A 21,931-nucleotide genomic window follows, 5' to 3' on the forward strand; every position below is an offset into this window, starting at 1 on the left:
CAATCTTAAGGTAGGTTTAAAAAAAAAATTCCTTGACAATCTTGACAAAAGCAACTTATGGCCTTCTTTAGTGATCTTTCAGTGATCTGCCTGGACTTTGTATGGAGAAGCAGATCCCAGATGGTGGTGAATGGTTTTGTTCCTTTGAGTTGGGTTTCTGGAGAAACAGAAGCGATCCCTCTCCTCAAAGCTAGAGCAGAGCAGGAGTGCTCGTTAGGAACTCTGAACTGCCAGCTGCAGTTGGAAACAAGTGCTGTGGCAGCTTCTCAATAGCCATGCTGTTACTCTCAGTAAAGAGTTGGTAGCAAGCTGTGGGAGGGTAGGACCTGCAAGTGTGATGGGCAGAGCGTGTCAGCACGTGTGTGCCGATGTGTTCACGTGCAGATTTCAGGCTCCTGCTGTGTGATGTTTCTCTGAAAGCATTAGTTTCCCTTTAAATTTGGGATAGTGTCTTTCCAGTTAAAATTGCTCTGTGGCATGTGGTTTGCTGAGGGGGAAGCAAGTAACTTTTGTCTACTGAGCGATCGTGCCATGTCAGCTGTATGACCCCCCTGTACTTTTGCTGCAGACCGCTGCTCAGAGCTCCTGCTGCTGAACATGCAGCTAGGTGAGCCCTTTTCATTCAGCATGGGTGCTTAGAGGGGTCTCAGTCTTCTTACTTCTTGCCTTCTTTCCCTCCCCAGGCCGTTGCTGGTGTGTAATCAAATTGAACAGTGGCACTAGCTCCCGCAGAGAAGAGCTCCTCTGTTAGAAAGCTGCCCCTTTAGAATTTGCACACATTTCATCATTTGCACCTGCCACTACTGGCTATGATCTGACTTTGTGTGCCAGCAGTCTGTACTGAGAAGTGTTTGTGTTTCTTCTAGCTCAAGTAAAGACACTTATTTACTTGACATTCTCCTAAAGCTTGATTTTTGTATGTAAACATTCTGCATTGTATTTTTACAGGGTCTGCTTGAAGAGTGCTTTCAGCAGGTTAGGAACACTAGGAAGGGCACTGTTAGGAGTTTTCTGTTAAATACATAAAGGAAGGCAGCAGATCAAGTCAACACCAACTGGGGTCAGGTGAGAACTGTGCAAGAATGCTGTGTGATTTGAGATGGTAGCAGTCACTTGCATAACACTGCAGGCTTGTAAGCTGGTAAAGCTGCATTGCTGCCTCTATCCAGATCTCATGGGCAACATGCTTTTGCTGGGCCATCAGGCTGCTGCCTCTGCCCATGTAGGACCTGCCTGCCAGACAAAGCCTGCCTTAGCAGCTGTGCTTTGAGCAGAAGTGAGGGCTAGCAGCACGCAGGTGTGAAGCGGCCCCTGGGCTCTGAGACGTCTCTGCGCAGTCCTTCCTTGGATTTCTACCTTAGTCCTTAGAGTCAAGTGGGGAAATGCTTTTTCAGTGCAGAAGCTTGAAACTGTTGCCTCCATCAGTACCTACAGGTGTTTCCTTATGTCATATAGCCATCTTATTCTAATACCTTTCTTTTTGAAGTATTCACTTGTTTCCATCCAGAATTCATTGTCTCTACACGGATTTTGTGTGTATTCTATCAATGAAAATCATTAACTCAGCCTTGTGCAGCAGAACTTTCTGAGAGACTTGCTCAACAAACTGTGTCTCTTGGTTTGTTGCTTCAGCCTCCCCACTGCATAATTTTGATGTGCTATTTCAATTTAGTGGAGGATGTTGCACGTCCCTCTGCTTACAGAAGTACTTGTGTCTGTGGAAGGGAAAACCTCTGTGTCAGAGATGGAGAGTATTGGTGGCACTGAACAGGGTGCAAGCTGCCTTCTTGTTTCTCCAATTGCACTGTTAAAAGCATTAGTCTCTTTAAGCTGCTAAATATCTCCTGTTGGTGATTGTTAAGTGTAGCTGCTTATGTATCAGCAAGCTCAGACAATGGAAAATACATGCAATATGAAGCTTTTCTTTATGCTGTGGTGGGAACATTCATCTTGCTTCTGTGAGGAACGTTCACCTCACATTTCCGAACATTGTGTTCAGCAGATGAGCTGTTTCCTCCTTCTTTCAGGTTTTGGTTTCTCCTTTGGAGAAAGAGGCAGAGAGGCAGTGCTTAGGTGGGCTGTTAGAGTAATTAACCAAATGAGAAGGCATGCCTTTAAAGATGCTGTTGCTGGGTGGAGGATGGGAGGATTGGCAAGGCTTTTGTTTTGTTTTTACACAGCACGGTTTACAGACACGTAGATGAGTGAAAGTCATTGGGAAAGAGTTGCCTTCTGACTCAGTTTCCACAGTTGGAGAAAAGACCCAATAAAGTGAGGAAACCTACTTAAATAACTAAAAGAATAATAATAATCCTGCTGCTGACATCCTTCCCTCAGGCTGGCACACAGGCAAACACTGCAGCAATTGTCATGTTGCTGCTGAGTTTTGTCTTTGCTGTCACTGTGTTTGAACTGTTGGGATGAACCTCTCTGCACAGGCATGAGCATAATTTCATGTAACCTAACGTAATGAGAGTAAATTATGGGGAAACGTGTTTCCTAAAAAAGCCTAATCTCGCAGACTTTAACAAGACAAACAACGAACATCTTTTTCTTTCTTTAACTAAAAATAAAGAAGAGACTCTTAAAATCAGATGAGGTTAAAAGGAGACTGTATCTAATTTTGTTAGCATTGTGGCCCTAATTCGTCGCTTTCTGGCGACTTGAATTCCTCACAAATTGCTGGTTCTCTACAGATCTGTAATTCCCAAATGCTGTAATTTTGCCCTTAGAAATGTTGGCCGCTGGCAGCTCTCTCTGTGTTGGAATTTTTGAATATTTTAAACTTCTCAGCATAGCTTTTTTTTCTGTTTAATGTAGGTGGAGAACTTTGCCTCCTGGGGAAGACTGAAGCTCTTTGTGCTGTGGTAGGAAGCCCTGAAAAGACAGCAGTGAAAAGCAGGGTGCTGTGGTGTCGGAGGTGCCTCCTGTCTGTCTAAAGAAGGCAGTTGCCTATTGCCTGTAGGGAGAAGTCTGTTTTTAGACAGCAAGGTGGCCACCCAGCAGAACATGCCGAAGAATAGCCATCCTATTCGAGTACACTTCCGAATGGGAGGTTAAATGCTTCTGCAGGAAAATTCAGAAGTGCTGAATCTCCCAAATGCTCTACTCTTTAATTCCTGTCAGCTAGTTTTGCTGTGAGTCTTTGTCTGATTTGAAAGCACTAGCAACGTGCGTTGAGTTTCAGCTAGCACCCAATCCTTTATTTGAGACTGTATGTCTAATTATGTCGTAAAGAGAAAGTATTTACTGTAATGGCTGAAAATTTGAAATGCTGAAAGGAAAGGTGGATCTGAGTTGCACTTTCTTCAGGTTTCATCATTTGAGTTGTGGTTTTTTTTTTTTTTTTTTTTTTTTTAAGAGCTCAGAGAAACGAAACCTTAACGTTTTGTTGTTTTTACATCAGCCTCTGAACTGCCCCTTGGTAAAATGTTGTCAGTACTGTTGTTACTGATAGCCTTAATACGGATGTCTCGGGTAAGAGGATGTGACAAGTGATTGACATCGACCAAACCAGGTCTTCAAGGCCCCATGATGTAACATCTCTCTTGAAATAAGGGGATACTTGAAGTTCCAAGTATTTTGACTTTGTCTTGATATTTCTGTCCAGATGCAAATTGGAGTTTTGATGCTTAACGAAGTAGCTGTGGAGCTGCTTAAACGTGAAGTGTGTGGGGAATGGTTTTGGCTATACACCAATTATGTATTATTTCAATTTATGTTCAGTATTGAATATCTGTGTAGAAGAGTAATGATGACTCCTCCGTGATGTTGGGAAGACTGATTTCTCTGCACAGGACGTGGATCATGTGCCAGACCTTTAAGCACCAATCCTTTCACTTAAGTCCTTACGTACAAGTATTGGGCAGCTCCTTACTGTTGGCAGCCCTCAGTGGTTAAGGCTGACCATCGTTAGCTGTGCTTCAGAACTAATTAATTTGGTTCTAGATTGTTTCATATGTAGCAGCTGACTGAGCTTAAGTGGTTTGCAGGATGCTTCTGCAGTGCATTAGCCATAACAGTACTGCAGTGCACTTCTGTGCAGTCTGTGGTACAGCAAGAAAGCAAAACCACATTCTACAATCTTATGAAAGAAAAGTGTGTAATTTGAGCAAAGCTCTTTACTTGATAGGCTGCAACCATTTATTTTTCAAACATGCTATGAGATGTTAGCAGTGGATATGCATAAAAATGTTTGATTGTGAAGGAGGAATGTTGATTTTGGGTTGAAAAATTTTTAAAAAGGAAATTATAAGAATATCTTCATCAAAGCTGAGTAATGGGGAGAGAGTTTGTTAGGAAAATAGCTGGACTGAAGGCTGTTTGTGTCAGTGTGAAGAAAGAGCGGTTTGGACTCCTGTTTTCCTACATGAGAAATATGATAAAAAGAAGGAACAGAGCTCAGGCTAGATTTTAGGCACTGCCAGGAAGTACTGCTGCTTATGTGACATCAGATAGGCAAGATGCACTGAATGGATCGTACTGCAGATGTCATGGTGCTCATTAACCCTGCTGTAGCTCTGTGAGTGGTGCTGGAAGCAGGACTGCACACAGGGTATGGGGCCAGGCTCAGCCCGGAGCCTTCAGCAGGAGCACAAAAAAAGCCACAGGCTGCTGCTCTGCTGCAGACCTGCAGCATGATTTTAATCAACTGGGCACAGCCTCTCCAATTCTACTTTGCCACCCAGTGAAACAAGACTGTCTAGTGTACAACAGTCTTCACAAATGATAATCTGTACTCGCAGTGGTTCTGGAGGTTAGTTAATTAGTATTAATATCTTAGTATTGATATTATTGAGCTCTGCCTTTTTGGAAACTGAGGACAGTAACTGGAGTAGGTGGATTCAGAAATGGCTACTCAGGGGAACAGAGATACCTTCTTGTCTACCTGCTCTGGTTGATTTCAAGCTGCCAGGGAAACACTGCAGCTCCCCTAGCTGCCTCTCATTTGGCAAGCACGGTGTTCCTGCAAATGAATGTGCAGTTGATTTGTGAATGAGTTGGCCTGCATAACTGATTTTTTTTTTTTTTTTTTCTTTACACCTCTTCTTTGCAGCTGATTCTAGTGTGTGTTAAAGACATGAAGGGTTCATTGCATTATGCTAAGAGAGTATGCAAGAGTGAGACAGCAAATGGGCAAAGGACGGGAAAGGCTTTTAACTAAAAAAACTGTGATGATGGGTTGCATTTAAGTACCTGTACTTTGACAGAAATTGATGATGTAATTCAGAGCTTATCAATTAGAATTAAGGGCTTGGAGGGGAAATTGATGCAATTTGGAGATGTTTTAGGTGGCTCTGAAATTGGTCTCTTAACCTGATGGAGTGATGGAGGTGAGTATTTCTACTCGCCTCTGTTGGAATAAAAGGTGTTTAATTATTTCTGAAGACTTTCTTTGAGCAGTAGCATTGTTACTTTCTTCTTATAAGGCAAACCGTTGTCTGCAGAGAGAAGAAAGTAAAATAAAACTGTGTGCTGCTGCTGCTTTCCCTGTCAGATGCTTTTACCCCCCTCTAACAGTGACCACAGCCGTGCTGATGGGCGCTCTGGCAGGTGGCTGAGAGCAGCAGGTAGGGGTAGGTGGCAGGGAATAAATGTGGGGCTGGGACACTGCATTCATCTCATAAGAAAGATAAAGCAATTAAATTTTTGCAGGAGGGGAAAAACTAGATGACTTCTTAACAGGACTGATAGCCATAGTATTATTTTGGTAGCAAAGCAAAAGGCAGACTTTGCTTTATCTTCACAGGAACAGGGCTTGTTTCATGCCAGCTATATGAAAAACAAGGGTATTTTATTGGTCAGAATTTCTGTCAGAATGACAGAAGCAATGCCTTTGCTTTTATTTGCCTTTTTTGTGTCTCTCTTAACACGTGGCCTTATGTCTGTGTTAACATTTGTTTAATCAAATCATCATTTCATTTTTAGAAATAAATGAAAAAAAATGGAGAGAGGCTCTATGAGAAGCTTACAGCCTCCAGGCAATAATTGCTGCAACTATGGCCACAATATTAAGTAGGCCTTTCAAGTTTATTTATGAAATTTACCAAGAATATTTTGAAATATTTCAAATATTTTGTATTTGAAATGCATTCAGTTAGGAATCTGTTTTTCCTGTACAAGCATGAGATCTTGGAGAGTTCAGTCTTACAGACTTCAGTCACTGCAGTAACATCTGGTTTAAGAAGAGTGCAAGCGTCACTGGGGTGAGCAGACTGCTGGGAGATGGCAGCTCTTCAAGTGAGGACTGATCCTGCAATGCAGAGTCTGCTGCAGTCAGATGGGAAGTTCAAACAAGACAAACATCTGCTGGTGACTCCAAAAGGTTTGCCTTCTGCAGAGCTTCTGTGCCATTTGCTGAAGCTTCTGCATTTATTGCTGAAGCAGAGGAAGGCTTCTTGTGGCTCCACCTACCTTTAGTAACCTCTTCCTTTGGCCTTCCTTTCAAGGACATAATCTTTACCCTCAATTGGCTCGTTTCCCTGAAGCTTGGTATAAAGCTACCTATTAAATTATATAGCAGAAAGTTTTATTAGGAAATTAAGAAATGAAATGTGTTCTTGCTGTATGAGTATTCTTAGTTTCGAACTGTTTTGTTGATGCTGTTGCTCTACCTCAGCAGCAATCTCACTGCAGCTGCATATGTGTAGTGTGTAAATATCAACACCAGCAATTTTCTTCAAGCATTTTCTTTGTTTGAGTGGAGCACAAGAAAAAGGCATCTGATCCGACAAGCAAACCTGATGATGGCTCAACAAAAACACTTCTTTCTTTGTTTGTCTTCGAAGCAATTTCTGCAGTTTTTCTCCACTTCTCTATTGCACAATTTAGCTGAATGGAGATGTGTTATGCCTCAAGCACACAGCAGGATCCTTATGTCTATAGTTGTTTTATGCTGGCTTTTCTTCTTGCAGCATTTTAGTGTGGCTTGCCTGAGGTGAATATTCTTTTTCCCTATCTCCAATAAATGGCTTTGATAAAAATGTAAAACTGGGAAGTTACTCAAAAAGGAAGAAGGTAGGAGTGGGATGGAGCATTTTGGCATTGTGACAAATACCTGTCATTTCTAACACCTGTTGGCCCTCTTCTGTTGCCTCTGACTTCTGCAGCCCTGCTCTAGGCTGTTAGCGCATCAGAAGAGGAGGACCAGAAGTTTGTCCCCACCTGCAAGATGAAATAACAATTGTCTCTACAATCCCAGTTTGTTGAATGGCCTTGCAAGAGATTCTCCCAGTCTCTAATTCACTTTCAGATGTCGTTCTCTGTAGTTGTATTTTGTCTGACCTGTGTCTGTGATCTTTCTGGTTATTAGCAATGATACATACTAGGAAGCTGCCGGTTCTTCTTGTATTCACTGTGTGCCTCAGTGCAGGAGCAGTGCATGACATCTGGGATAGAGAGGTATTCAAAAGCAGCAGATACGTGATAGGCACTTTTCCAGCTGTTTTTGTTCTCAGTCCGACTTTTCAAGAACAACCAGCTCTATGGCAGTCCCTCACAATTGCATCAGTTTCCTTGAGCATCACCAGGTGTCTTTTAAGTATGCCTGGGGTATTTCAAGTTCGGTGTCAGGAAGTCTTATTTCCTTGGCAGATTGGTGTTCCAGATGCATTATGCTTTCACCCTCAGTAACTTCCAGTTTTCTGTGTATTTTTGATCCTTTCACAATTTAGGTCTGTGGTTGAGCACTGCAGTAGGCTGATGAGGTATGAACAAGACTTCCAAGGTGATCTACTTGTTCTTGTTCCTTATTAATTACGATCGTTGTAATGAGCAGGTGGCTAAAAAAGTGTGCAGGAGTAGCACAAGAAGCAGCTTTTCATAGTGCTAAGAAATGCCTGGCTGCTAAAGAAAGACCACTGGCTTGTTTCTTTTCCCAAACCACTTGAGTTTGGTCCTTTCTCGCTTCCGCTTTTTCCTTCACTGCTAAACCAGGCAGAGCACAGCAAAGGTACAGTTTTTGAGTTGTGCACAAATCTCTTTTAACTTGCCATGAAGAGAAATTGGATAACTTAGATGGAATTCTTTTTTACTTTATTTCCTTCCTCTCATTGCTGCTGACATGAACATGTGAAAATTACCACTAGCAAAAACACTTAAGATGAGATATAATCTGCCAAGGGAATTTGGGCCTACAGCACCTGCTTAAAATAACAATAAATCAGACAATTGGGTGCCATATTCCCAGTGCAGCTTTGAAAGTCTCTGGCTGAAAGTATAATTACAAATAAGATTTAAACAATGCCATTTATTTATACAAGCTTTCTATGAGTCATGCATTGCAGCTTTCTAAACTAATGAAAAGATTAATTCTCTCTTGTTTTCATTTCCATTATCCCCAATACCTTGTGGGGAATAGCTTACAGGGTGAACGACTTCTGGGACCCCATCTGGAAACCATTGCAGTGTGGAGGTTGGTGAGGAGTGCTGCAGCTCGCTTGGTGAGGTGCCTCCTGGGCACACCTGGATGCCTGTTCAGACCTGTACAGAGGTGTTTGGGTGGCATCCATGTCTGGCTGTTGGAATGACATAAAAGCGACCTTTCTAGCTTGGCATTTCCCTCTTTTTGAAAACAGAAGTTCTTCAATGTACGGTAGCTGGCATACCTATCTTCCCAGGTCCTTGTGGGCTCACCTGCTGTCCAGATGCACTAAAGCGTATTTGAGATGCACTCTATCTGTATTACGGTGTGTTCTACGCTTCTGTCCAGAGCAGACTTCTGTGGGACTGCCATAAGCAGTGGTACACAGGTGCTCGGGTGCCCAGATTCTTAGCAAATACTTTGTGCACTGTGTAGGTGCTTGGAAGCAACCATTATTCCAGCCAATATGGTGAGCAAAAGGAATAAAAGCTTTTGGGCAAGGCATGCTTATGCAAGACGTTAAGTCTGCACCTGCAATATGTATACCCCACAGCAGAATGCTTGACAAGGAGTTTCTTTTATCTGGGAATCATTTTATCTGCTAGCACTGATCTTGGTGCTCAGAGTTTGCATTACTTCCTGAATCCTAATTAACTTTGCTGTGACCACACAGGCACGTTGCAGCTTTCCTGAATAACCCTTATTAATCAGATGGCATTCAGCTTATTTGTTGCTTTGCCTCAGAGACAGGCACTGTGATTTTTAATTCGTCCTCCTATTGCTCTTTATTTTCTGCTCAATATCTAAATAAAGAATAAATGTTCAGAGTGTTTGACATATGTCCTAAAGAAAATACCTTCAATACCAGAAACTGAAGTGCAGGGCCAACGAGAGTGGCTTACTGTTCAGATAGAGGACTGAAATGCCTTTTAATTTTAAACTGCATCTTTTCTTTTTCTTCTCTGTTGAAGCAGAAGGCACGCACAGACCCCAACAGGTTGTTTCTTCAGAGGGAGCCCTGCCTTTTATGTTCTGTATGAGTTTTGTGGCTCGGCATTTTCTTCCTGACCCCATCTCTTCTGCAGCTTAGATATTACTGTGCAGAAGTAAGGTGTGGGTAGGGAGGGAGAGATAAATACTGCTTGCATTATTTCAGTGATTGTTGCTTGTGTGTGGCACCGCTGTCTGGCCTTGATTATCTGCAGAGATTTGACAGTTTTTCAGTTCACCTGTGAAAACATCTAGAGATAAGGAATGAGAGCCATGGATCGTCCATTGCAAAAATAACATCTTGCTGGCCACCAAAGAAACCTTTGGGGTATTAAGCATCGCTGCAATAAGTTTGCAAGGTTTAATTTTATTTTATATATATATATTTTTCCCACCTAAATTGTGGAGTGTCTGAGCTTATGGAAAATTGATGACATTTGCTAACAAAAGTGAGAGTTCTAAGTGACGTGGGATTAATGCACAACGTCCTGTGTTTGTAGCGACCGAGGAGTAACATTGCTGATTTGCTTCTTTATAGAGAAGAGAAGCCACTATTGCTGGCTGCAGATTTATAATGCACATAGTGCATAGTGATACTCCTATCTCAGAATAGCTGAAACAAAACGCTGCCTGAATGACCAAAATAAAGACCTTGAGCAATCCTAGTAAATGGAGATATGAATCACAACAAAAGCAGTTTCTTTTAAACTGAGTCACTCTCCAGGTTATTTTTCACTTCTCTCTTCCCTTAGTGTTTTAATCAGTTGGCCCATTTCAGCCCCATTTTAAGAAGGAAGGAGGACTTCTCCAAGGCACAGTGCTGAGGATTCTGCAGCGGGGAAATAAGAGTCCTTGTGATGTGGTCTTAGCATTTATTAGATGTGTAAGAATCCAGAAGGGCAAAAGATTTTGGACATCTACATCCTCTGAAAAAACTTGGAGAATGCTGCCTCAAGATACAAAAATGTAGGGGAACAAGAATAAATAATTCTGTTTTTTGGAACTAATTTTTTTTACCATAAACTTGCAAAGAAGTGGCTCATGGGGCATTGGCCAAATGATGGTTTGAAAGTGTGGCTGGCTGCTGTGAGCTACGAGCTGTGGTTGAGTTCAACTTCATCTTGTGATGAGCTGCCCTGAGGTACTCCTGTCGTCAGGGAGTCAATGCACATTGGTGAGCCTAACACATTTCAGCCTTTTACTGTTTACAGTGAGGGGGGAAACCCAAGCTCCTTTTCTGGCTGGCTGTATTACGCTGTCTCCTGAAACAAGTGGAGGCAATACCCCTTTTTAAATTCCCTGCTCTGCTATCATTAATTTAAGTGTAGATGGGTCGCTGACAGCCATTAAAAAAAAATCTGACATTCTAGAAATGAAAGATTCAGTACTAATTTAATGCTATCTTTTTTTTTTAACATAAACTTTCTGCAAGGTGAAGGAACAATTTTTTTTTCTTTATTTAACACTGGAGAGAGTGTACAGTTATGAATTTTTTTCCAGATTTCTGTACTCATCTATTTTTTAAGAAATTCATTACTGAATGCCCTGAGGGGTGGTTCATGGGATTTGGTATCGCTTGGAAATTCACACAGAGAAGTTAGTGAGAACTGTACCTGTCACTGGCTGATACTGAATTTTGGCAGCATCTAATATTCAACTATTTCCTAGCCTTTCTACAGGAAGAACTGGGCTTCATCTTTCTCGAGGCGGGAAATATGATGCAGCGCAGTATTTACCCATGGGAAATGTTTCCTTTTGTGTGGAAATAACATTGGGCTCCTTTAGCCTTGCAACAGTTAAAATGGAGGTAGGCTTGTTGGCTTTGCTGTATCACAGGTGCCAGTGACTGTGAAATCAGACTGCTGATCAAAGACCTTTGTGTCTGCAATATCAGAGGCCCAGCAGCCTTTATCACCTACCCACAATCTGCAGATGTAGTTTGAACATGGAAACAGGTTGAAATAGGTGTGCTTTACCAACACTGAAATAAAAGCTATCCTAAATCAGAGAGACTCTCTCCTAATAACAGCAACAACAAAAACGTTCCTGTTTTTTATTTGGGATGCACATCTTATAATTAATCTTGCTTCTCCTAATTTGCCTTTCATCTGGGGCTCTTTACAAGTGCTTAATAACCAAGCCCTGCTGTATCTATGACACACATGATTATTGTTATTATCTTCATTTGACTAATGTGGACTCAGACTGTATAGGATCAAATAATTTACCCAAGGTTAAATAGTGATGTAGTGTCAGGATTGGGAACGTGTCTCTTAAGCCTGGGTTTTCAAAATGGATGTGTCACTGGGTGTAAGCACTGCTGCCCTGCTAAGACAGCCCTCGTGGTGGAGGTCCTGTGGCAGTGCAGCCAGGCAGAACCCCAACCATTGCTGCAGGTTTTAGCTTCAGAAATTGCTGCAGCTCACACCGAATGAAAGACTCTGGGACAGGATTTCCTGGAGTCAACGTTGTCATGTGGCTACAAGAATGACCCATTCTAATTATAGAGATGCCTCATGCTCGTTCTAGATTTTAGCTCCTGCTCTCATTTAAATGCACACTCATGCAGATATAAGGTTTTGCATTCAGATTTTACTGCTGTATTGGTTACCAGCCGTAGTAGAATCTAGTAAATACTGTAATAATTCATATTTAAGAAGGTAGTCTGCAGCATTCAAATACCTTCTGTGATAACTCCAGAGCTGGTTTCTTTTTTATTTTATAGCTCTGTGGGTAAATCCTAGGTTTCTCAACAAGATTTTGTGCTCCACACAAATCTTCTTTGAAATACCTACATGCCTTACTAATTAACTGAGCAAAGCCACTTGTCTTGTTAGCTGGATGCTTGGAATAACTAATGCAGCCTGTTTACGGTTATGCACCATATTTGATCATTTCCTAGCATAGCTTGGGCAGTGCCCAGTGTCAAATAACAAATGCTTAATGCATTTCTGGGGGAGATGCACGCATGAATGTGTGTGTGTGTGTGTGTGCAGAGGAGGAGTGTGATGTTGCTTTGTGCTTAGGGAGGGATGTTTTCTGTCAGTTGGAGATGTAGAAGTTGGCAGATGGCTTTTCTCTCCATATACAGATCACAAAATGTCTGTGTCTGAGGTCTGCCCCTGACCAGAGGACAGCTTTAAGTAGCCATGGAAGAAAAGGCATCAAAAAGCCATGGAAGACGACTCCAGGAGACTGCTGTCATAGTGCATAGAAATTCACCCTGGAGTCTCATCTGCTGGATAAATATCTTCCTCAGGTCATGTGAGGGTATGAAAAGGGCTCCTTGAAACCTTTGGATTTCTTGATGCTGTGCATTAATGCACCACACACTGTTTCTTGCATGGATCAGTGTGCTGGTGGTGGGAGAGTGCCTTGAGTGAAGGGTAGAGGGAAGGAGAAAGGTGTGAGAAGCTGTGATGTCAGGCTGCTCTGCAGACCAGGTGAGTGAAAAGACCTGGAAAGTTCTGGTTATGCTGCTCATGAGAGAACAAGGAAAGCAGGCAGATACAAGGGAGCAACTTGTGAAGGTGGATTTGGAGTAGCTTTATCCTGCATCCTTTATGTGTTGGTGCCTAACTGCCTGTTCAGCGGCAGTGTCTGTAAGCTTAAAGCACATATTTTACATTAAGGGCTATTCTAGGGTTACTAAAGATAGGATAGATATTTATATCTGTAGTCAAAAGCTTTTTCATCTGCAAATTAAGCCAGTAAGATATAGGAAGTAACTTGAAATAGTAGGTTTTCATCTATTTCTTGCTTTAGAAATGGACTGCCGCAGCAGTTGGCATCCCTGATTGATCTGTGGAAGATATGCTATAGGAAATTCCAACTTTTCCTGCTGTTGCACTTAAAATCTGAAGTTCCTATCCAGATGTAGGTCACATAGGGAGATTTGAGTGGTGGACATTCACTAACATTAGAAAGGCACTTGGAAAATTGATGCCTTGGCGGTGAGAGTGCTGGAGAAGTGCTTGTGTCCCCCCTCCTCCCTATGCTGATGTGAAGTGGGTTGTCAGAAAGTTTAATTGGCCCAGAACCACGACAGTAGGTGTGTCTTGTTCACCTTGAAATCATGGTGGTTCTGTGCTCCAAAAACCTTGGAATGTGTCTCATGTTGTGTCTGGTGACTTTAACACCTCACTGCTGTTCTGCAGGCTGCTTTGTACAAAATACCTGCATCTGGAATCTCCTCTGCACTAAGACACTGTAGTAAAAAGAATATAAAGCTCCTTGCAACTGTATGCAGATATACCAATATGCCCTGGACAGCTTATGATGTTCCAAAATAGCTGTGAGGCATTGCTAAACAGAAGCAAAACGTAAATGAGAGATGAGATGCAGTCACTTGGAAATATGTCCAATCTGAGTGCATGTTTCTACAGATTTGATAGAAATCTTCCTAACTGGAGAAATTAGCTGTCATCTGCCGTAAAGCATCAGTCAATAATTACTCCTGTTGCTCACTTGTATCTCAGCCTTCTGTGTTACAGAAGTGTCTGGCCTTGAGAGGGGAGAAATGTGTAAAAAAAAAAAGAATCCTTGCTCACTACAGCCAATGACTTCAGAGAGCACAGAGGCTTTCTTCTGTTTGCCTTCACATTGTTGAAAAAGACACTTTTTCTTGAAATAAGTGTATTTAACATCTTGAATTTTGTAATAATGAACTGTGATATACTGACAGGCACAGAGATCTAGCTGCTTGTGCACAGAAGGGATAGCAGAGGGCTTGAGCTGGACCTTCTGTTGTCATGCAGCAAGTGGAGCTGTGTCAGGATGAGATAACGGTGCAAGTTCACCTGGTCTGGGTGAGCAAGGCAGGCAGCAAGCTGGCTGGCCAGAGGTAATGCTCACACAGAGTGAGGTCGGGACAATTAGCCTCGTGTTGTGTACACCATTAATTCACAGTTTTGTGCCATTAAAATATTTGCATGTTCTTTGGCTGGTTCCAAAACAGCAATATTTTTACTAGATGAGCAATACCAGGTTTTCAGTAGGCTATGGGAGTAAGTTTCAAATGTGTTTTTTGTAAAATAAGAAAGAAGATGTAAGAATAAAGGCATCAAATTGGTTCTGAGAACTAGAGCCTAATCATTGCATGGTATCTCTAGAAGGACTTGTAAATGACTTTCTTTTGCTAATTTTTTTTGTCTAGCCAGAAAACCATGAGAACAGGGCTGTGAAATACACAGTCACATCCATCCAGAAACAATCTTCACAATCTCTTCAAAGAGACTTTGCAGATGCCTATTTTCATCTTCCTGCCATTTGCGGCTCATGCCAGGATCCTGACTCACTGTCACTCTGGTTCAGTGATACACTGAGTTTTCCAATAAAGAAAACAAGGGAGTGGTGAGTCACTGCCTCAATACAGATGTACTTGATTTGCTCTACCATTATCTGTGCTGTTTTTATTTATTTTCCTTAGCTTCTACACCAAGTTTCTCAGATATATTTCTTTGCAGAATTGGGTAGGCTTGTTAGACGTGGGTAAGGATGGAAGGACAAAAGGTAACTGGCACTTTTGGTGGCAGGTCCACCTCTTACTGCCATAGCATGCGTATGGAGAGATTGAATGCAGGGAGTTTCTGGATTTTCTGAGCTATGTCTTTGTTTTTTGAGGCTCTGCTGTCTCATCTGGAATTTAAAATGGCACAGGCACTGGCAGTAAAGATATTTTTCCTCCAGTGTGGGACTAGAGGTATTGCTGTGCAGTATGTGCCTCACTTAGTTTGTATGCATTAAAAGTACTAGAAGAAACTTGCACTGAGGCCTGAGATAAAGAGACTTGGTATGGGAGAATGATCTGGCCACACTCATCAGAAACTGTTACTGTTTATAGTAGACATCTGAAATGACAGAAAACCTTAGCTGCTAGTTATGTTTGTGTTTATTATTTGAAGTTACAGCTGCTGACTTTGACCATTCCACATACAGGAATCCAAGTCTCAACAGACAAGTTTGTTTTTAAGTCCAGGTGTAGATGCCAACTCCTTTTAGCCAAATCATGGCATTTTTCTCTAAGCAATGTCTTTCCTTGGCTTGTGGGAATTGCAAGGCTGAAGAGACGGGTGAAGGCAGCAGTCTCGAGGTGAGATGAGGACAGGGAGAAATTAAGGATCTCTGTGGAAGCTCTGCAGCAGGGAGGAAAGGAGAACAAAGCGACACAGTGGGCTGAGTGCTGAGAGCTGTTGTTGTATTGGATCACAAGCAAAAATTCTTCCAGGTTTTGGAATTTATTTAAGCTCTTGGGCTGGTATTGGCTGAGTATTCCATGCTCTCCATTTGATGAGGGCTTCCTTCCCAGCCACAGTCCTGGGAACAGGCTGCACTGTAATTAAAGAGATGAGGGATTTGATTTGGGTGTGGTCTTGCCACTGAGGCACCCAGCATTTGGCAGCTATGGTTGCATTCAAATTCCTATTTGTTTTGTTTTGATATGTATTATTTTTTAATCTGAGCAGGACTGGCTGTCCTGGGCTGCTTTCCCTGCATGCTCTGACCCTGTGTTAATGATGCTTTCTGCTAATCCATTCTACACCTGATGAACTTTTTCATCCCCTCCCACTCTTGCAGGCAATTTTGTGCTAAGACTTTGCATACAGCATTACAGTGCAGCTCTAGCTATGCTAGAGGAACCATAACTTAGTACTGCCTCCTTTCTGCTTGAGAGAGTGGAAGAAGTCTTTTTGTGGTCTTTTAATATCTTCTTCAAGCCCTTAGCTAATTGCATTCTGTACTTTTTTCCCCAATACATAATTATGTGTTGCATACCATGTAGATAAGCTAGTAGTTCTTGGTAGTTAATGAATAGTTCAGATACTTCTGCATTGATATTATAATAATGATAAAACCATCAAATGGAAAAGTGGGTGTGACAGGTGGTACAAGTCTGGATAATATTGTTTTTCTATAGGAATAGAATAGGAATGGCCCAACAAAGCAGACAAATTTGTTTCATTTCCCAAGAAATAGTGCATCTAGCAGAGAACACAGCACCTGTCCTATTGGGAAAGGCCACTGAAAATGCTGCTGGGGAAAACAGCAAGTCCTCCTGTGTGTCAGTGCCACAGGTGTGGGTCCTGATGGTTCTGACTGTAGATGCAGCCCGGTGAGCTGAGCGTTCACCCAGTTACCTCTGGTGCACACAGGCAGTGGGCAGCCTCTCCCACCTCTGACACTATCAGCATCTGTGAAGGCTTTGAACTCTCAGACTGCTTCGCTCTGGGGTTTTGTTGGCAGATATTTGAGCAGCTGTTTCATGGCCTGCAAGTGCCTGCAGTGCTGGGCCTGGACGGTCTGGCTCATTCAGAGCTTTGGCTTTAGCTGCTGTGCTGGGTTTGTCTCTTCAGTGCTTCTCTATTACTCAGGGAAACCCCGTTCTAAACAAGCTGCTGTGGGTGCTGGCAGTTTCTTTTCAGTGCTTTCTAGGTCAGGAATTTCTTGCATGCCAGTATGAGCAGATCTTGGGAAACCCTTGTTTTGATTTGTCAGGTTGCTGGGTTTGTTTTGTTTGTTGTTTGTTGTTTTTTTCCCCCTCTGATTCTGCAATGCAGTTTCAAAACTAAATAGGGCTTGTTTCATCAATGCCCACTGTCATGTCATGCAACAGTGGAAATCACTTGTACGGAAGGTAAGTCAGTGCATGTGTCCTAAGGAAGCTCCTGCCAGTGTTTTCAAGCAGGACATCACCCGTCATTTAGCAACACCTAAAGAGCAGGCCTGCTTCTTTTTGCATGCAAGACTGGGAATGGTTTCATGACAATCCAAAGAAGATGGTACTACACTTCTGTTTTCAACTTGCCCATTCTGATAGCAGTGGGAATTTATCTTGAGGTACAAATGTCAGCAGGGCTGCCACCATGGTTTTCTGCAGCTGAGTATTTGAATAGGGTCCAAACTGTGAAGCTTGTGTTTAGCAGCTAGTGGGTGGCTGAGCTGAAGCCAGCTCATTTGATCTGTGTGAACTGCAGTCACACCTTAGGGTTGCAGTGTAGATATAATCACAGAGACCTCAGAATAAACCTCTCCCCACCTAATCTTTTCACATGTTTCTGAACAGACAGGTGTGTGCACCACTCCTACGTCTGCAGAATGCGTTATTTGAAGCAGGTTGCACATGGCTGCAGGCATGAAGGAGAGCCTGGTGGTAACCAGGTTGCTTGTGTCTAATGATTGAGAGGTCAGGGAGCTTCCCTGGAAACACAACTTTGGGAGGAGCAGGGAGAAGGTGCTGGGGCCACATGTAATGTTATCAGTGCCCAGCTGCCTCATGTGGAAAGTTGTGTGCTTGCAAGGAGCCAGCATACATCTTTCTCCCATTAAAAGACACCTTTAAAAACCTTTGTGCTTTTTGAGTAAATAGCCTTATTGCCCAGTGTGGTGTCACAGCACAGAAGCAGCTTTTAAAGAACTGCATCTGTGTTACTGATGCAAGTGACGCCCTGTAGCTTTGTTTCTGTAGCTTCTCATTCCTTACACAGCTGAACTGTTTTGCACCTGCCTTAGAAGTAGTTTGAAATAGAGGTGTGATGCTTTGTTTTGGTGAGTGGAAAATGGGGCTCTCCCAAGGGAAGCTATACTGTCTTTCTGCTTTGAAATTGTAATTTCATTGTGGCTTAGCTCTTGAACACTCTTTTGTACCATTGCAATGCTTTATTCATGTAAAAATGTAGCACTGGTTACGTGAAGAGCCCAGATTCATTTAAATATAAAGGGTAACCAGGGCTTTCTTTACACTGGCTCTGCCATGGAGTGGTTCTGTAAATGATGGTTAACACAAGAAATTCCTGTTCAGAGCAGCTTTTTACCCTGCATCAGATGTCCTTCTTGCAGCTTCTGTTTTCCTGTAGCTCTGGTCAGCAGACAAAGTCTATCCTGGCAAGCAGGCTGCCTTGTGCATGGTCAGCACCACCCACCCTTGTCTGAAGCCTGACCTGAGTGCTTCCAGGAAAACTCTTCCCCTCCTGGAAGCCCTCTGGCACTGAATGTGGACGAGGTCAGCCACCTTCTTTGGCATTTCATTGACATTCTCTCCCTATCTAACCCTCCACACCCAAATTGCTCTTAAAGTCCTCTTTATGCCCACTACCCACAAGAATCTGATAACTGCCCTGCTGTCTTTGACAAGTACTTAAACACCAGAGCAGGACCAGCAGAGTAACCTAGATAGGGCTAAAGGAATTAAACCTGCGAACAGTCCTGATCATCCCTGTGCGTGGGTTTCTCAGCAAATCCTGTCTCTGTGCCCATCTTGATCAGCATACCACGTTAACTGCTGTCTGTATTTCAACTCACAGAGTTCCAAGCTCTGCATCAGCATTTACAGTGTCTGGTTCAGCTGGTAGAGTGCTTTGAAAAGTTGGCACTGTGTTTCTTATATCTTTATTCAGGCCTTGGAACACCGAATTTGCTCTAAGAAATAATAGGTGGTAGCACTAACGTGCCATGTAATCATGCAGCCACTCGAATGGCTGTCAGCCTTGCTGGGAGGCAGCCTCAAGGAGAGTGGTGCCTAGATAGGAGCTGCTTATGGCTGCTTCCAGATCCTCCAGACGTGTATGTATGAACTTCCATCCAAAGGGGGCCTTGTCAGCCACACATGGCTTCCCTTTCTTGGATTGCATCAGGAGTTGGGAGCCGCTCAGGAGCACATCTGTCTGCAGCATGATTGCTGTCCGGAGCCTGGATCTGGGTCCAGCTGTCTGCCTTCTCGTCATCTAGAGGCAGAAGGGAAAATCAAAAGCTCTTTATTGTATTCTCCCTTGGTCTGTCACTGCTTAATTGTATCCCTGAATCTTACTAAAGTTTGGGGTGAGTCATTACCATTCAGAGGTGAAAACAGAGCTGTGCAAATTGAAGGGAGGAGTGTTTCCCCATGTGCAGAGCAGAATTCCCACAGCTCAGAGAAACTCCTATCACTCCATAGATATGTTGCATCATCTGCTAGCTGCTGCCTCTAATTTAATGCCCTAAATCCCATATCAAAACACTTGGAGTCCAAAGAGAAAATAAAATAGGCTTGGAGTAGGAAATTCACACCAATTAGACATGCAGATCTCTCTTAATCATCGGGGATCTTCCAGGTTCATGCAGGCCTTATAATTGTGGTGCTGAGTTCTTATTGCATTGGCTATCCTCAGAACACACTTCCTTCTCCACCATCAAAATGAAATTGAAGGAGTGAGCCAAGGTGACTGCTCTTCAGTGTCCTAAATTTATTTCATTTACGACTATAGCAGTTCAAGCTTGTAAAATACATTATGATCTCCTGTGGAGACAAGTACTGCAGAACTGTCATTGTCACCGATCAGATAATTTCTTTGCGATGTACAGAAAGACCTCCTCTGCTTCACTTTGTACACATCATTACAGCCCCTTGCACTTGCTGTTTTGGTTTATGGTACAAACCCAAAAGAACTCTTCTTTCTGAGGCGATGGTTTCCACCACATCTCAGGCTGTTTCTCCTGTTAACTTTTGGAGATTTAATGTGCCTGCTTGACATTCTGGCCCAGCTGGGAATATGTTGGTGGAGGCAGCTCTGGACATGTGTGTGTCGTTGATTAGGAGCACAGAATGGCAGAGTAGTTTGGATGGAAGAGATCTCTGAAAATAAGCAGGGAGATGGACTAGATTAAAGCATTGTTTGGAGTTGTTTTAGAGCTAAGTAGCTGGTTGCTTACCCATCTTTGGTAAGCTATTTTAAATTTATTTTACTGATTTGTTTTGGAAGCGAGGACCACCCAGAAATAGTTAAATGTGAAAACTCCCATCATGGCTCTCCTTAATGAGATTTATTGAAACTTTTTAAAAATTCAATTTAATGTGTCTTGTTTTTTTTTTAACCACTTGAAGCACCTAAGGTACAGAATCACATTTCCTTGTATTTCTGTATAATAACAAAGCCAGACAAACAACAACAACAAAACAAACCGAGCCAAAAATTTGTGATCTCCTTGAAGAACAAATACCAGCTTCCAATAGACGAGGATTTAATTCCCAAACTCTCTGCATGCCTCTGCTATTACAGCAGCAAATTACTGAGTGTGCATGTATGGAAAAGAAGCCAATGTGCAATCATTACAATTTGTATGTCTACAAGACTGGAATTTGTAGCTTTCCTGATGCTTTACAAAGTGCCTGAGATGTATGCTTTTCAAGGGCTGTGAAGGTACTAAGGTTCTTCTGTTTTCCTTGCAGGTGTGTTGTTAGACATCCAGCAGCACTTTGGAGTCAAAGACAGCGGGGCTGGCTTATTACAGACAGGTAAGAGTCTGTGGCATATTTCCTTTGAAATACGTTCTTAGGAGGAAAACGAACGAAGATGAGAGTGGGTTTTTGTTACTGTTGTTTGGTTTGTTTTATTTTGCTGATGGGCAAGAGATCAGGGCTCAATGGCTTGAGTGCAGAAAGAGCCAAGAAGCAAACCTAATTATATATGTCAAAGTCAAATAAAAGATAGCTACCTGGATTACAAAGCTCTCAATAGACCAACAGCAGGATTCTGTTCTTGTGCAGAAGAAGTATGTAACGTGTGAGGTGTGATGCCCTCCGTGTATTCAAAGTCTGCTGAACGTGCAGTATTTGGGAGTCCAGTGTGCCATAGAAATGTGAAACGCGTCAGGAAAATAGTTGAGGATGAAAGCTGCAGGAAGGGCTGACAATGCTTGCTTTCATGCTCGCTCACTGATTAAAAAATACTCCTATGATTTTGGTACATTGACATCAGACATTTTTCCTCCATGTATTTAAGGAAGAAAAAATACTGAAATTCTGTTGCCTGTCCTTCTGATGTTGCAGGCAGAGCTGAATGACCGTAGGAAAAAAAAGAGCTTTTCTAGCCTGTGGTTCAGAGTTGGTCTAAAGGAGTGGCTTCGTCAAGGGATGGGAGACGATGCTGAGTAGCATCTCGTGAATGACAGCACATTTGTTTTTTATGGAGAGGTGAAAGGACCAGTGAGGCAGCAAATGCAGTATTTTAAGGAGAGAAGGAGTCTGGTTTGGAAGCCAGTTGTAGAATTGCGATGCTGGGGTTGTCAGGCTCCTCATCTGTGATTAGAGCATCTTGTCATGTTGCAGTACAAACTACTAATATTAGTCCATATTAGGGCCTTAAAAATTCTCTCCTGTCTCTTATGGGACAGAGGAGTTCAGCTAAGCTGAAGCAGCACATGTCCACAACAGAAGGTCTGAGCTTTGTAAGTGTTACTGATTATACGTAGCATCAATCAGTCATGTTCAAAGTGGCACTGGATGTCTGTCAGGTTCTTTTCTACAGCAATTATTTGTTTTTATTTATTGTGCTCTAAGGAACAGATCCTCAATGTATCATTAGACTCAAAGTGCCTTCAACAGAATATTCTAGTGGAAAACTGCACTTGCCTAAGCACATATATTTTCTTCATTCCTCTCAGTGGATGAAATCCTTCTGCAGATGATTTACTGACAGCAAGCAGTAGCTAAGCTCCATCAGGGCGTTTCATTTGTTAATTGCAAGACATTTTATTTATTTCTCTAGCAAACATACAGAGCATCTGAAAACAGAGTCACTGAGGTATTGCAAGCTTGATGCTGAGCGT

At 42.5% G+C, this 21,931-nt stretch overlaps 1 protein-coding gene across 3 annotated transcripts in view; it reads left to right on the forward strand.

Moving 5' to 3' along the window:
- The window catches only part of LOC128083356 (sphingosine-1-phosphate transporter SPNS2-like), a 121,376-nt gene that overhangs the window by 11,223 nt on the left and 88,222 nt on the right, over positions 1-21,931 (forward strand). For all 3 annotated transcript variants that reach the window (XR_008208039.1, XR_008208040.1, XM_052688490.1), the window contains exon 2: positions 20,553-20,618. Coding sequence is in view for 1 of the 3 variants with exons in the window: in XM_052688490.1 (XP_052544450.1) it covers positions 20,553-20,618 (66 nt within the window). In the remaining 2 variants the exon portion in view is untranslated. The remainder of the gene's footprint in view (positions 1-20,552; positions 20,619-21,931) is intronic.

The sequence above is a fragment of the Tympanuchus pallidicinctus genome, unplaced genomic scaffold, assembly GCF_026119805.1.
Source record: "Tympanuchus pallidicinctus isolate F22 unplaced genomic scaffold, pur_lepc_1.0 scaffold24, whole genome shotgun sequence".
NCBI lineage: Eukaryota > Metazoa > Chordata > Aves > Galliformes > Phasianidae > Tympanuchus > Tympanuchus pallidicinctus.